The sequence below is a fragment of the Gavialis gangeticus genome, unplaced genomic scaffold (genome assembly GCF_001723915.1).
Source record: "Gavialis gangeticus isolate Ggan-Ray unplaced genomic scaffold, GavGan_comp1, whole genome shotgun sequence".
Classification (NCBI taxonomy): domain Eukaryota; kingdom Metazoa; phylum Chordata; order Crocodylia; family Gavialidae; genus Gavialis; species Gavialis gangeticus.
The window spans coordinates 47,465,355-47,481,643 of NW_017728997.1; the positions used below are offsets into that span (position 1 = coordinate 47,465,355).

Below are 16,289 nucleotides of genomic sequence, written 5' to 3' on the forward strand. Positions count from 1 at the left end.
TCACGCGCGCTGGCGGCGCGTTGCCGCTGCGCCCCGGAGACGGCCCTAGGGGCTGGGCCCCGGCGCGGGGCTGGGAGGAGCACGGATGCTGCGCTGTGGCTGCACCCTGGGCCCCTCCCTGGAGCAGAGGGGCTGGGCCAGATCCTGCTCCTTCTGCGAGACATGAGGGTGATCCTGCCTCAGTCTCCCTGCTCCAGTCCTTGGAAAAAACGTCTGTGCATCTACTTTGGTAAGGGGCCCTCATCTCAACCCTGAGACCAAGGCACAGAAAGCACCCAGTGGGAGGTGGACTGTTTTTCGGGGATTTGAACATGGTGGAACAAGAACAAGGTAGGCAGGTAACAGGGGAATAGGAGCTGACCCGATGTGTGGCACAGGCAAGTGACAGAGGTAAGCTGCTGCCCTTCTGATGTTCTTTCCCCCCAGGTCTGTACCCTGGCTCAGGTGCCCTGGAAAATCTGTGGACCTCTGCTGTGACTGAGGAGAGCAGGAGAAGCACCACACGGGCCGCAGAGCCAATGTGCATTGGAGGCTCCTTCTGTGCATTAACCATGCAGTTTTTGGGGACTCCAAATCTCAGCACCCAGCTCCCTACACTTGCTGGCATGAGCAGCCTGTCCACTGGGCCATTGTGCCCAGGCAGGACTCAGTGTTGTGCCCATAGACCAGGGCCAACTCAGGATGCTGAGGCCACGTGTAGACCAGTGAACTCAATCCCTTGCTTTTGGCAGTGCATCCCAAGATGTACAAACAAGAATTGGCTATGACTGGTAGGTAAGAACAGTGGTATCAGAAAACCCTTGTGCCAGAAAGGGACCTGTTGGCACAGGACTTGGTCAAAGGAAGCAGTGCTCTTAGGCTAACAAAGCATTGTCTCTCTCACAGGTGCCTCTACCCTCCCAGCATTTCGGCACAGGAGCAGTGCCGCAGGAGGAAGGCCGTTTCCTGGGAACCAGAGGAACAGCCTTGACTCCCAGCCTGTAGCCTCAGCCCCTTGCAATTGGCACCATGCCCTGACCCCCTCACTAAGGGCCTGCACAGTCCCAGTCAGGCCTGAGACAGCCCATTTCTATAGCAGGAAGCCAGGCTTTTCCTCAAACGTCCAGGAGCAGCTGGGGCTGGCACTGGCAGGAGGGCAGTGCCTGGGAAGGGCATGGTGGGTATAGCTGCAGGGCAGCTGAGATGTTGTTAACCATTCTCAGCCCCAAATAAGTGGAACACATGGTCATACTCTCTGTGGGAGGAAGTGGGTCAGGAATCTGCCACCAGGCATCTATATGCATGGCACAGACCAGTCTAAGCCTAGCATACTTCCCTCAGCTTCAGGACAGCCCCCAGCCCTCCTTTTAGCCATTTCCCACTCCTGCCCTTGCTCACATGCACCCCACCCTACTGGGATAGACCTTGGGCTCTTGTCCCAGCTGCTGGTACCCAGACTTTAGGCTTCCTTGTGCCAAGGCTCCTGGCAGTTTTGGGTGGTTCTGGACAGGCTACAGTGCATGCCCCTGGAGGACCCACTCTGTTAGAACTGCCTTGGTCAGGGCCATGGGACAAGCTGCGATCATGGTCTTTGACCTAGTGCAGACACTTTCTTACCCTCTGACAGTGGCAATAAACTTGGAGCATATAGACAAATAGGCTGGAAGGGACCTTCAGAGATCATCTAGTCCAGTGGTTCTCAAACTTTTTTTTTCATGGACCACCTGAAAATTGCTAAGGGTCTTGGTGGACCACTTAATAAACTCTTTTTTGTTCTACAAATCAAAGCACACAACCCATATTATAATATCAGTAGTCTTACCTTACAAGTACAGATATTCTTGATTGTTCCGCAACCTTTCTGCGGACTACCTAAATAGAGCTCGTGGACCAGTGGTGGTCTGCAGACCACAGTTTGAGAACCTCTGATCTAGTCCAACACCTATGACTTGTTTCCAAGCTAGGGGAAACCAGTGCAATGACTGACATATAGGGCAAGTGTGGGGGGCTGGTCTGAGAGGCAGGCAGCCTCCATGGCTACATTTCTTGCTTCTGACCCACCCAGGCTCTGTTCTTCCTCTGTCATCACATACCGTATTTTCCAGAGCACCCATCCAGTCCCCACAATGTCATCTGCCAAGGGGACACTGCCTATCCTTGGAAAATGGTCAGAGTCCCCCCTCCTCCCCACCCCCTCCCTGCTCCCTGATGATCCCTTTGTTTGTGAACCATCCTCCAGTGCAAGCCTCTGACCCACCAGGGCCAAGAGCCAAGGCTAAACAGAGTGCTCTTTTCTGGTCATAGTATTTCAATCATTGGTGATGTGTAGGGGGTGCACACAGGTACATGTGCACCCCTTGAGCATAGTGGTGCACCCCCTACAAAAAGGCACCGCTGACATTGTTGCTGGCACCTGTGGGTGGTCGCTACTTGCCACCCTCCCCCCACCACTGCCAGCACTGCTGATGGCGTCTGCGGGCAGTCAGCGATTACTGCTGGCTGCTGTCGACACTGCCAGAGGCACCTGTGGATAGTTGCCAACCCCTGATTGGTGCTCACCACCCCCCCTTCCCAGCTGCTGACAGTGCCAGTGGCATCTGCAGAAGCTTCCTGCTTACTGCCGCTGTGAGCAGCACCATGCTCCCCACCCCCCCAGCCGCCAAGGGCACGTGTCGTTCATGATTTCAGTACTCAGGGCACTTGCAAAAACTGACACCAAGATTCCCCAGGTCAGGCGTTCCAGGGCCCTTCACTCCCAACCTACAACCTGTGCTAGGCCAGGCCAGGGCTCCCTCAACACACAGCCCTGCTGTTACCCCTACCCACAGTCTTCTGCTAGCTGTGCCCTGGGTGCCCCCTCATCTCAATTCTAGTGCTGTCCCTCATTCCCAACTCATAGCCCACCTCCTCTCCCAGCCCTGGCAGATGCACTGGTGTAGCATGAAGTCTGTGCAGTTCTACAGAAACTACAGAGCCTGCCATAGGGCAGAGGACTGCTCTGCTTGCATCAGTGGGAAAACAGTAGTGTAAAGAGAAGCAAGGCTGCACAGGAGTTGGGGTTCCCCAGCTCTCCCTCCTTGGGTATCCCCTTCCTGAGAGGACATCTGCCCCTGTGCTCTAGAGAAGGGTCCAGTGGAAAAGAACAGGAATCAGCACACCCAGACTGCTGGGTGCCCTCACTGTCCAGAGCATACTTCCCATGGGGGAGTGTCACAGAGAGAAGCCGAGGGAAAGGCAGTGGGATATGAACAAGGGCTAGCTTCATCTTGAGCACCAGGGATCTGGCTCAACTTCCCGCAAATCAGCGAAATGGGAGCACCCTCTGGTGGCCACACGGCCCGATGCTGTGTTGGCTGTAGGCTGGGATGTGTGGAGTTAGGGCCGTAAACTTGCTGCATCAGAGAGCAACAGGTCTGATTTTAACCCTGCTTATGTTATGCAAGTTCACCTATAGCTATGGTCTACACTCTACAATGGTAATGTTGTGTCTTCTTTCTCTGCATACCCTCATTAATATGCAAGTTCAGAGGTTTGGGGCTACTTGCACTTATTTTTACTGTTTGCGGGCCTGGATTTTACTCTTTGGGGTTAAAGCATGTAATTGTAACAGGCAGGTGGATCCCATTTTGTGTCCAAGGGCCCTCCCTTCTCTAATGGTGATGTCTGTAGGCACACAAATGTCACCAGTGGAAAGTTACACAAAGGTCAGTGACAGGATAGCCTTCACTAGGAACGTAAGAACTGCCATTTACTGGGTCAAACCATGAGATCAGGGGTGGGCAATTATTTCAGCTGGAAAGCTGCTTAATGAGTTTTAGTGAATTTGTCTAGGGCTGCACCAGTAGCCCCACGCCCTGGTTGCCATCTTGGGACATTTGCCACTGGAAGTCCCACTAGCTGCATGTGGCGGCAGGGAGTGGGGAAGGCAACAGGCTCCATCACATGGGGCTTTGCGAGTCCCAGGAGCTGCACATGAGCCCTGCAGAGTAGAGGTAGGCCAGCCTGCCACCACTCTCCTGCCACATGCAGCTCCTGGAACTGGCCGGAGCCATGCAGCACCTGGTGGGAGTGCCTGCAAGGGCCATGAATGCCCTGAGAACCCACCGCTTGGTGCTGCTGCTGGCAGCAGGGGCTGTGCACCATGGGGGACAGTGGCGGGTCCCTACACCCCCCTACCTTCCCTTACCCCACAAACCCCACACATACCCACACCCTGACAACCCAAGCTCTGTGCTCCCGCCACCCCACTGGGCACAGGCCCCAGGCTCCGTGTTCCTGCCAGTCCCAGCCCCATGGTCCGCGCACCCAGCTGCAGCTTCCCTACCTGCTGCCCGGAGCAAGCGCTGCAGCAGGGGCATGATGAGGAGCGTCTGGAAGCCAGGGAAGCTGAACAGGTCCCCTGGCAGCTGCAGCAGGCAGGGCACCTGGAAGCTGTGCATGCTGGCTGGGGCTGGGGTCAGGGCCCTCCTGTGTAGAAGGGTGGGAGCAAAGTGCATCAGCAGGATGGGGGCGTAATTAATTGGTGGGTGCCTGCAGGACAGGTGAAATTGCCCAGCAAGCTGGATTTGGCCCCTTGGCCGTATTTTGCCCACCACTGCCATAGATCCATCTTGCCCCATATCCTGTGTCACATAGTGGCTGAGAGCAGATGCTTAAAGGAAGAGTGAATTGGATGTGACCAGGGTTTTTTCCACTGTTCCTCTCTCACTTGTAGCCTTTAGCATTGAGAGTCTAGGAAGTCCTGATTCTAGGGCTGTACTCCTAACTCACATGCTCAATAGCCACTGAGGCACCTTTCCTCCAAGAATTTGTCCAATCCCTTTTTGAATCGGTTAAAGAGTCAGCTTCTACAGTGTCTGGTGGCAATGAGTTTAATTACACACTGTGTAAAAAGTAACTTTCTTTTGTTAATTTTAAACTTACTACCTACTAATTTCATTTTATGACCCTTAGGGAGCTGCACTGGAGTGGCACTCAGTTTTAGCATAGAAATGGTGTGTGTAAGAAGGAGAAATTTGGGACAGGTGTTACTCAGCTTCTCAAAGGGAAAGCACCTACTTGCTATAGTAGGTTCAGATAGAGGCCTGATGCTCACTATAGCAGTAAGAGCTGAAATCCCTGGGAATGGTGCTGAGTAGGTCAGGGTCTAATAGAGCTGGGGTTGCCTATACAGTCTTAGAGGACCAGTGGCAGAGAAGCAACGGTGAACCCTGGTAGCAGCAACCAGAATAGTGATCCCCAGCAGGGAAATAGTGGCAAGTCAGGTGCAAACCTCCTTCCCTGGCACTTGCTACTTTGGCTGGTGTAGGTGGTGGAGCCCAAGAAGTAAAGCAGCAACCCCTGGCAGGAGGATGAGTTGGGCCGCCCTACCCAGCACTTCCTACTTTGGCTTGTGTAGGCAGTAGGCAGTGGTGGGCAATTGTTTTGACTAGATGGCCACATTAGGAATATGTGTGAGCTGTTGCAGGCCAGAGTAGGGCGTGTGGGGTGCTAACCTGGTCTGGCCTGGTGTGGCGGGGGGTGAGTAATTGATATTGTCTGACCCAGGCTGGTCCAGCCTGGACACAGATGAAGCAGGTAGGTGGGGTCTCCATGGTCAGGACCATTGTGGGCAGGGTGCACTTGGCCAGGTGGATAGGATGGGTCTATGGGCGGGCAGGGAGAGGCATCCAGGAGTGAGATGGGTGAGCGGGCCAGGGCCAGGGCCAGGGCCAGGGCCAGGGCCAGGATTGAAATCATGCAGGAGTGACAGTGCAGGGCTGGGGCCTGGGGCAGAGCCACAATCTGCTCCCTGCACAGCAGGGACAGACAGGGAGGAGCTTGTGGCTCTGCCCCAGGTCCCAGCCCCACACTGTTACCACTCCATGATCCTGGCCCCCACCTACCTGTCCTGCTCCCAGGTGCTGCTCCCTGCCTCCCTGCAGCCCCATCCCAACCACCTGGCCAAGCAAGCCTTGCCTGCAGGGGTCCTGGATGATCTCCATGGAGACCCCACCTGCCTGCTGCGTCCAGCATCCTCAGCTGTGGGTGCAGGACAGAAGTGCCAGGTCTGGTGGCGTCAGAGACGCTAGCAGTGGCAGCTGGAAGGAGCCACTGATCGGGCTGCTAGGAAGTGGAGTCTAGCTGCCACACCACCCCTGCTCTGCCATGCACCCAGGGATGACAAGACCAGCTGCACAAACCACAGCCTGGGATGCCCCAGCACCTTGCCCAGGCAGGGCTGAGGGACCTGCCGCAGGCTGGATAAAATCCCTTGGTGGGCTGGATCCAGTCTGCAGGCCGTATTTTGCCCACCGCCGCAGTACAGCCCCTGGAGGGCAGCCTTGGGTTAGTCTTCCCTCCCACCTGAGAGAGCTAGGTGGTAGTTCCCAAGGTTGGTTTGCCAATGACTGAGACTGTTAATTGTATTGAGTTTCAGTTCATGTTAATAGTTAAAGTTTTCTCTAAGGCTGGCTGTTTGCTCCCTTTTCCCCTGTAATAAACCATGATGTAGTTGAACATTGCTTGAGTTGGAAAGTGGTTTCACTTTGGAACACTTGGTTAAAATGGATTTTCCCAAGTTTCTCCATGCAAGCTGGAGTCAAATTTGGAAAGCTTGTGTTAGACTCCTAAAATTGAGCCCAGGCCCTGTTACTGCCATTCAAGTAGAAGGGTTATGTGATACTGGGAGAAGTGGTACCCCTAGGGCAGGGGCGGGCAATTATTTCAGGCGGAGGGCTGCTTACTGAGTTTTGGCAAACCATTGGGGGCCGATGACAGGCAGCCAGGGAGAGATAAATATTAATTTTCTAAATTTTTTAGGTGCCGGGTGGGCTGGATAGAATGGCCTGGCAGGCTGCATTCAGCCTGTGGGCTGCATTTTGCCCACCCCTGCCCTAGGGTCTGAGTGCTCAGGTAATGGATCTGAAAGGGTTCAGGGCAGTTTACTCAGGGCTCCAAGCCCCAGATAGTCACAGTGGAGTCAGGCACAGCACTCGCTGCATCGAGGCTCCCAATAGGCACAGGACTGGGAGGGGTTACATGAGCTGCCATGGGGAGCCCCCCATCACTAGACTTACAACCAGTGCCGGGGCAGAGTTAGCTCTGTGTAGTGTATTGGGTAGACAAGGCTGGCCCTGGGGCTGAGCAATGGTCTACTAGGTGCAGCCCTAAGGCTGGCTCATGGCTGCATGCTTCCTGGGAGTCTGAGCTTCCTGCATGCATTCTGGGATGAGAAGCTGCAGCCTGGTCCTGTGTGTGGGTTTGGGGGTGTGTAGGCAGACAGCAGGGAAAGCTTCAAGCTGTGTCAGCTGTTGTCAATTAAAGAAAGGACCCCCATCAGGAAAGGTACATGTCTTGTGCCAGCCCAGCATTGGTGTGCCACAAACACAATCAACTTAGTGGGGTAGTCACAGCATCTCGGCACAAAGTTTGAATGGATGTAAAAGCTCAGCTGGGCGCAAGTATGGTGTTCCTCAGCCTGAGCTAACAGTGACTGGAGGGGGCCCTGTGTTGTAAGGAAGGGCCAGGGACCTCAGGATTCAGGCTAAGGGGGAAAGCCTGGGGAAGCACAGACCACAGGCTGGCACAGCATGGGCAGTAGATGACAGAAGGGCCCTGGAAGTTGTTACCATCATCTGAGTGAGGGAGTGGCCACTGTCCTTGGGACCAGCAGGACTGGGGTGGTGCCTGCTTTTCCTGAGCATAATTTAGAGTCTATAGCAACAGCCCAGCAACCTTCTGCAGTTTCCCAAACATAGGCAGGCAGAGTTGAGCCACCTGGCCACATCCAGTCTGTGGACACTGTCTCTCTGGCAGCTATGGGGGTATTCAGGCACCTGCCTCTACTGCTGCTCCTCATCCTTGGCACCTCAGGTAGGCACACCAGAGCTGAAATTCCTGCAATCCAGCCACAGGAAGAACTTGTTCCTGCCAGACTTTGCTGCCTGTGGATCAAATGCTGAGTGATGGCAGGTCCCTGTGGAGCAGAACCACCAGAGATCTATGCTGGTAGGCTCCCTCTCTGCTAGAGTCTCTGTGATGCTGATGGTGGCTGTGTTCCTTCAGTAGCCAGCACTGCGTGAGTCCCTAAGGCACTGGAAGGACTTCTCAGAGACTTAGCACTGCCCAGGAGCCACCCCACCCTGAGTACCCATGGCACTGGCAACGCAACACCTCACAGCTGTGGGCTGTGTCTCTTCTCAGGTTGGGGCTGGGGGAAGGTGGGCATGTAAGCATTCAGTGCTGAGCCCAAGCTATGCAGTGTCCCACAGACGGATGACAGTATCTCTTCCTCTTTCAGGGGTCTTCATCAGAGCCACAGGTAAGAACAGAACAGAAGGATTCACACCTGGCAACCTGCCACATTCACGCTTGAGTCAGTTATCCCTACCCTTTGCTTTGTGCTGGGAAAACACCAGAGTCCAGATAAGCCCTGTAGAGTGTGGGCTCAGCCACCAACCAAGCCAAAGATGTAGGAGTGTGTGTTTGGGGAGGGGAGGGGGGAGAGGGAGTTTTCTACGTATTTGTATGTATTTACACATTGCTGGGTAAGTGCTATGTAGGTGAGTCTGCCCAAGTGGTTATGGCTGTATGTGTAAACATGCATTGTGGTATAGCTGTGTGTATAAATATGCATATCAATGCCCCAATGTATGCTTGGATGTAAGGTTGTATGAATGTGTGTATAGGTGCTCCCATGTGTGTACCCCTGAATGTGGTTCTGTGTGTGTGAATATGTGTATTGGTATGCCCGTATATATGCACAGCTGGGTGGGTGTCCATGTGTATGTGTCCATGTGAGTATAGATGACTCTGTGCATGGCTGGGTCCATGAATGAGAGGCTGTGGCTGTGAATGTATATATGGTGATGCTTCTGTGTGTATATCTGTGGTAGATGGGTGCCAGGGGTGTGCATATAGCACCTATGTGGATGTCAGTATGTGTGGAAATACATGCTGAATGGATGCCCAGGGGTGTGTGGGTCTGTCTGTGTGGCTGTGGGTGTGAGCAGCGGTGTACATGTGTGTGAATGTGTGTGTGCCATGTATGTGTGTCCATATCCCAGTGCATGGGAAGCACTTTATTCAGGCTCCAGTAGAGGGGCTGTAATCTCTCCAAATCCAAGGACATGTGATAGCCTGTGGTAAGCAATGCATCTCTAAGTGGAAAGGGGTGCAGGGGCAAGGCCAAGGTAACTGTTCCAGGGCATTCCCATCCAGGACACACAGCAAAAGATACATCTGTTTCCCTGAATGGGTAGTGCCCATCTCCTCCAGGAAGGGTCACAGGGTCCTGCCAGGCTGGAGCTAGAATGGGGCAAGCTCTCTGACAGCACCTCCATACCCAGCACTGCTTGATCTTCCGCGTACTGTGAATGTGAGTGAGAATGCACCGCCTGGCATGTCCATCGCAGAATTCATCCTCAACTGCACGCACTTGAACAGTAACATCAGCGTCACTCTGCAAAGTGTCACCCCCCCCACTGCCTTCTTCAACCCACCTGCCATCAGCCCTAGTGACACTGTGGACAAAGGCTACAGCATTAAGGTAGGGCAGAGGGTAGGTACCAAATAAAGTGCTCCAGACATGAGGTGTCTGCCCAAACCTCCTTAGTCTGTCTTGGCACAAGGCAAAGAGGAAGGCATCTCCAAGGCTGCCAGGGCTGGCAGACCCCCATATAGCTTTGATGCAGGTATAGGATCCAGACACTGGCAGTGCCAAGACAAGGCTGCGCCAAAGGCTCCGGTTCCCTGGGATCAGAATTTTCAGTAGAGACAAAGAGCCCAATGGCTCCATTGCTCTGTACTACCCTTGGGCCAGGACAGTACTGGGTGAGGGTGACATCTGCCTTCCCTCCCAGTGGGGAATAGGGGATTTGCCAGGACTCTACTGTGACTAGAAGTCTGTCCAGAGCCAGTGTCAGAACCAGAAGGGAAGGCCAAGAAAGACTGAATTAAACCTGCAGAGCACAGACCAAGATCCCTCCTCTGGCAGTTCCTGTATCGGCCCCTCACAACCATCAGGGGAAAAGCGCTTCCTTCGGAGACACTAGTCCAGGGGTTGGGTCCTGTGGAACTGTCATATCCTGACAGGGATATCGACTACATGGGGCAGGGGACTTGGGTTGGGGTAACTGCTGCCTGTGGGATTCGGGCTCTGGACTGGGGCTCCCATTGCATGTAGGGGGCTGGAATAGCAACATACTCATTGGGCTGGCTCTTCTGTTAACTACTGTTACCCTCTGCTAGATCACACTCAGCCCCGCTGCTGCCCTGGATGCCAGGCAGGTGAATCAATATACACTGGTCCTGCAGGCCCAGTGCCCAGCTGAGGAGCTTGTTGAGACACAGCTATTTGTCCAGGTCAGGCCAGAAGATGCTGCCCCCCAGTGCATGGGCAAGTTTGCCAGTGCAGGTAAGGCTGGGACTGGGAGGGAGGGAGCCTTTGTGAGATGGAGCACCCATATTTCTAGAAACTGGGGTAACTTCATCTGTATGAAGTGCCAGCATGGCTTAGTATAAGGGTATTCTGGCAGGGCCAGTAGAGCATTTCTTGTGTTAACAGGAGTCCGCTGGGCCTCAGCCCTGTGTGATGGATGTGATCTGGGCTACAGCATGTTCCACCTTGTAGAGCATAGGTCAAGTGCTTGGCCAATTTTTGATCCCTGAAAGAACCTCTGAGCCCACCCTCCTTACCTGTGTTCACTTCTTTGCTGCAGATGGGGATCTGGTGGAAGTCCCAGAGAATGTGGCTCCCTTGTTACCCATCTACACTGTGATCCTGCAGCGCCTAGTGTGTGGGCTGAGGGTAAGCTAAGCATGGAGTTAGGCTTGGCCCTCTTCCTGCTGAGGTTCTAGGGCACCTAGCATGCCAAGCCCAGAAAAGCTTTCTCCTACTAACACCCATGGAGTTTGTGGAAATATAAAGTGATAGCATCCCCAAGTACCCTATTCCTCTTAGCAATGCTAGTTGCACTTGGCCTGGGGGGCACAGGGCATAGGGGTTGAAGACAGTGCTGCCCCACCCAGAGCTTGCTCCTGAAACCACTCTAAATATGGCTGCTAACCAATCCTGCTAAAACAGCTAAACTGTGTCCTTCCCCACTCTGTCTCCAGTCTAGGTCCCATGAGACCATGAGCCACCAGGAAATAGGGAAAGGGACAGCACAGCCTGAAATCTGGGGAATAGAGGGTGGAGGGAGTGAAAAGCTGCTCACAGTCTAGGGCAGCAGGCACTATGAAGGGACTCATCTCCAGGCAGGAAAGTGATATGAAAGGATCTGTGATAGGCATTGTTCTGGGCTCTGTGGAAAAGGGTCTCTGTCAAATGGGGCTGGAGGCATGAGGTCCCTACTCACTGTGGATGAACCCCTTTCACTCCCACAGTTCACCATTGAAGACAACAACTCACCATTCAGTATCAGCTCCAGTGGCCAGGTGCTGGCCCCAGAAACTGGCTTCTCCTTGAGACATCACAATCAGGTGAGTGCCAAGGCCTGTTCCTCTTAGGGAGCCCTGCCACTAACTTTCACCTACTCCATGGTACCCTTCATTCTCTACCACCTCTTTTCCCCATCCAGACCAAGGTAACCCATCTCTTCCTCACCCCTCTATGGAAACCTTCATTCTCTGTTAATTCCAACCCTTCCCGAGGACACACCTCCACCTTCCTAGCTGTGCTCTTGGGGCATCCTTTGCTCCCCCTCACAGGACTCCATGTCCTCATCATTCCTTCAGCACTAGGACTTTGCTTCCTCTACCTCTTGGTGCTCATCTGGAGCTTCTCCTAAATACCCCTGCCTGTGCCATGGCCTATGCCAATGGCATGACTTTCCCTCCCCTTCCTAGCATGTCACCCCTTACACCTGCCTACACAGCACAGCAGGCAACCATAGCTTCTCACTATGTCCTATGTCTCCAGTTCAGACTGCAGATATTGGTGACTGACAGAAGAGGAAGGAACTGCAGTGGGATCCTGAAGGTGCAAGTGCTGCATGTTCACCAGCCCCGTGTCAACTTCACGTAAGTGACAGGGATCAGTTGGCAAGGTCAGGAGGTGGGGCTGTGGATATACATAACAGGAGTGCTGAGGTAGAAGGCATATGCAGAGAATTTAGGGTCTAGGGATGTGAGGTACAGGGATGTGTTAGAGGCATAGGTAAGAGTTGTGGGGGCAGAAGTGTGGTGTCCAGGGGAGGTGGAGAACAGGGGCATGGTGCACAATGAGAGGTGCGAGGGGAAGGGATGGTGGGTTGGAGATGCTGATCTGGGATGGCAGAAGCAAGCTGCCCCATGCACAGGCAGCAGAGCATCTCTGGACAGCAGAGCAGCATTCACCACAAGACAACATTGTCTCCTCATTCCTATTTGCCAGAGAGTCACTGGCACATCTGCCTGGGGTCAGGGCTTGAAGCTGGGGCCCACAACAAGTGAGTGCTCAGCTGTGGAGAGCTAAGTGTGAGGTGGTTTCCCTGGGGCAAGCTGACCCACTGCTCTACCATTGCTCCAGGGTGCCATGGCAGGCTGTGATGGTGCAGGAGAACACGGGACCCATGCAGAGAATCACAGAAGTCTCAGCCAGTGGAGACAACGTGCGCTACAAGATCATTGCACCAGCCTTTCACAGGCTCTACACTATCAACTCACGTGAGCCAGGCCTGTACATGGCCCACAACACTGTATGGGAACAAGACATCCTCCAATAACAGTGTATCTAGGAGTGGGAAGCTCAGGGCTCTTCCCCTCTAATGTGATGGGGGCAGTCAGGGAGGTGGGTGTCAGAGTTTTTCCATTTAATTGGGAAAAACTCAAGGAAGCGTCCCTTAGGGCTGTCCCCCATAATGTGTTGGGGGACAGCTTGGTGGTGGGGGGGGACTCAGCTGGTTTCACAGTAATAGCACCTCCCCTTAGTCCCTGTCAGTGCCCAGGGCCCCCTTATGCTCCATGCCCTGAGATTCTTGTCCACCCTTATGCAGGGACAGGTGAGATCCGCAACACCTACAATGTGGACCTGGGGCAGTTCCCAGAGGCAGCCTACACTCAGCTGCTAGTGCAAGCCTATGACATGCTGCACCCCAGCGACAGCGCCACCATGATGCTCAACATTACTGTGCTGAAGGCCAATGTCCTGGCACCCCGCTGCTCACCTGCTGTTTTTGTGTAAGGCTGGAAGGGATGGGAGGGACAAGGCCTCTGTGGGGCTGCCATATGCCAGCTTCCTGCAAACAGCATGAGGCAGTAGGGCTGGACCCAGGACTTCTGGGTTCTATCCTCGGTTTTGGGTGGGGAGTGGGGTCTAGTGGGATAGAGCTGGGAGTCAGGACTCCTGGGTTCTATATAGACTTTGTGAGGGGAGTGAGATCCAGTGGGTCAGAGTAGGGGCTGTGAGTCAGAACTCCTGCATTCTACCCCCAGCTCTTCAACAAATGTCCTGAAGGGTCAGGGGTAGTGCCTTTGCTCTGGCTGTGCCTATGAAGTGCCCAGAGCACCCTGTCCCACAGGGAAATCTAGAGCTACCTGTGGTTCTGGGGCCACAGGTGAGTAATGGCATCATGCAGCTGGCACAGTTAAGCTACACACAGTACACCATGAGCTTTGGGGAGCAAACCCAGAGCACAAGGATAGAGGAAAGGGCCCACGGTGCATACTTCTTTTGCCCATTTGGGTGATCTGCCTTTCTCAGCTGGGTCTGGCATGCACTTTCCTCTCCTCTCACCTCCCCAGGGCACAATTGCCAGAGACCACTCCCATTGACAGGACTCTGATGACTCTGACCTGTATGGATCCTGATGTCAGCAATAGCTCCCTGCACTACCAGGTTGAAGGTGACCAGAAATCCCGCTACATATTCCGCATGAAGGGCCACCAGCTGCAGGTGAGCTGCCTCATCTAGGCCGAGATAGCAACTCTATGCTAGTGTTGGTCACTGCACAGCCAACAGGGCTTCATAGGGAACACCTTAGACCGGGGATAGGCAACCCCTGGCATGTGTGCCAATTAGTAGTATGAGCAATTTTCCCTGCCATGCCAGGAGGTGTGCAAGAAAATTTTTAAAAAAAATATTTTTTTAAGTTGCTGCTCCAGGCTCTCTAGAGCAGCCACAGGTCCCAGCACTGCAGCATGCACCGGGGGCAGAGTCAGGAGAACACAGGCAGGGATGCTGTCTGTGTTCTGCTGCCTCCGCCCCCTGTCCCCAGGCTGCGCACCACAGGTTGGCCTGGCTCCTGGATGGGAACTGCAGGTGGGTGAAGCCAGGGCCTGAGCAGGTGCTGCCGAGGGCCACTGCGCTGGAGGTTCCTGGCTGGCTCAGCCCTGAGTGCTGCCCATGGCACCTGTTGCTGGGACCTGGCAGGGCTTCCACAGCTGAGCTCCCTCACTGGGGATGGGTCTGCCCCACTCGCAATGTGCCTGGTGTGCAGAGAGGTCAAGCCCAGAACCAGGAGCCCCTGGAGCGCGGCATTCTGCCCTAGCCAGGCAGCATCTCGTTGTGGGCAAGGCAGCTGCAGCCCATCCCCACAGAGCTACATGGGCTGGGCCAGGCCCCACCTCAGGTGTCACTGGGTGCCCCCGCCCACCGTGGCCTGAGTCTGTAGAGCCCCAAGGCAGCCTGCACTTCCCACCCAGCCCCTGCTGTCTTACAGCTGCCGCCTTCCTAAGGGCCCCTCCTTCTTCCCGCACTGCCCGGACTCGGCCCTGAGCACCCAGCCCTGGCGCTTGGCACCCCAGTGCTGCCTCTGCCTGGGTGGGACAGGACATCTATCTGCCCGAGCCCCAGCCGGGCCCTCCCTCCCAGCTCTTGGGCCCAGGCTTCCCCTGCTCTTGGCCCCAGTGTCCCCAGCCCTGGTGACTGCTACTGGGGTGTCCCTGCCTTCCTCCACTGGACACTGCCCTGCATCAGCAGGCCTGAACTGCAGCCGGTAGCAAAGGGAGATGTGAGGGGTGAGGGGCCCTCTTTCTCTTTTTCCTTTTTTTCTTTCTTCTCTTTCCTTCTCTCCTCTTTTTCTCTTTTCTCTCCTCTCTTTTTTCTCTCTTCTTTCTTTCTCTTGTCTTTTTTTCTCTCCTTTTTTCTGTCCCCTGTTTTTGTCTCTTTTTCTGTTCTTTTTTCTTTCCCTCTTTTTCTCTTCTCTTTTTCCTTTCTCTTTTCCTCTTTCTCTTTTTTTCTCACTCATCACAACATGCTCAAGGAAAAAAGAATACACAACAACAAAGGTGGTATATGAAGTTTTATTTATTATCACCAGGTTTAGAAATCTTGGAAAACCTGGTATTTACTGTAAAAAAACCAATATTTATAATTATTAACTATATTAATATGCAGTGCATCCTGCCATGTACCCCCCGCCCCAGTTTTGTTTTTCTGGCAAGCTGGCACTCCAGCACCTTACAAGGTAGACATTGAGGTTTTTTCAGCACTCTGCCCAGAAATGTTGTCTACCCCTGCTTTAGACTGGCAGGGTCAAGGCCACTCTCCAGCAAATGAAGGGAGCTCAGCTGTAAGCTGGCCAGTCCTGGCACTGGGGCTGCAGCACAGCAAGGCACTTGTTGTCTGGAGCTGCCAGACTTCAGTAAGTGTGGGACTCCTTCCACATTCTCAGATTGGTGATGGCAGCCTGTGACTCCACAGAAAATCTTCCCCTTACACTCCCTGTAGCTCTTCCAGGCCAGCCCATACTGATCACTTGTGACCTTTGGGACAGACAGAGTCCATTTGGCTGGGGCCCCTGTAGGATCCTAGGGCTCAGATGGGGTCTATGCAGGGATCCCAGGGCTCAGATGGGCTCCTGTTTGTATTCCACAGCCTAGGTGGGTACTGTGTCACCAGGGTGTCCCCAAGCCAAGATAGGCTGTATGTATCTGGGGTATGACGCTTATTCCTGTGAGCAAGCAACTGCATGAGCATCCCTGGGGTTATGCCATGAAAACTCCATGTCCCTTTTGAGCCAGGTTTTGACTCCCACTCCATTTGGGATCTTACAGGTCAACGCCACCCTGGACTATGACAGTGAATCCATTGCTGCTGCTGGCTTCCAGTATGTGGCCACCATCCTGGTGACAGACAGTAGGCAGCCTTCCCAGACCAGTAAGTGCTCTGGTCCCTGCCCAGGACTCTCTTGCTCCCAAGGTACACCCACAGGGTGGCATGTAGGAGCTTGACACACAGTTATTAAGCACTCTGAAGATGCAGCCACTGGACTCTATGAGTCCCAGAATGTACTAGGACAGGGCTGCTTAACTTCTAGCCCACAGAGCCTTGGAATCCAGCCCACAGGGCTCCCCATGGGTAAGGAAATTTGGTGACAAGGGAGCAGCAGCAGCTAATACTGACATTT

General features: G+C 54.1%; 1 protein-coding gene across 5 annotated transcripts in view; it reads left to right on the forward strand.

Moving 5' to 3' along the window:
- The first annotated feature begins 144 nt into the window (after nt 1-144).
- Nucleotides 145-16,289, forward strand: part of CDHR4 (cadherin related family member 4) — a 29,305-nt gene continuing 13,160 nt past the window's right edge. For 3 of the 5 annotated variants that reach the window (XR_002095316.1, XM_019505148.1, XM_019505151.1), the window contains exons 1-11: nt 6,828-7,833; nt 8,261-8,281; nt 9,294-9,508; nt 10,210-10,375; nt 10,680-10,768; nt 11,347-11,442; nt 11,882-11,982; nt 12,470-12,606; nt 12,936-13,119; nt 13,684-13,834; nt 15,937-16,039. Coding sequence is in view for 4 of the 5 variants with exons in the window: in XM_019505148.1 (XP_019360693.1) it covers nt 7,779-7,833; nt 8,261-8,281; nt 9,294-9,508; nt 10,210-10,375; nt 10,680-10,768; nt 11,347-11,442; nt 11,882-11,982; nt 12,470-12,606; nt 12,936-13,119; nt 13,684-13,834; nt 15,937-16,039 (1,318 nt within the window). In the remaining variant the exon portion in view is untranslated. Of the gene's footprint in view, nt 391-6,827; nt 7,834-8,260; nt 8,282-9,293; nt 9,509-10,209; nt 10,376-10,679; nt 10,769-11,346; nt 11,443-11,881; nt 11,983-12,469; nt 12,607-12,935; nt 13,120-13,683; nt 13,835-15,936; nt 16,040-16,289 lie in introns of those variants that run through there. The other 2 variants (XM_019505150.1, XM_019505149.1) reach the window with 2 other exon arrangements.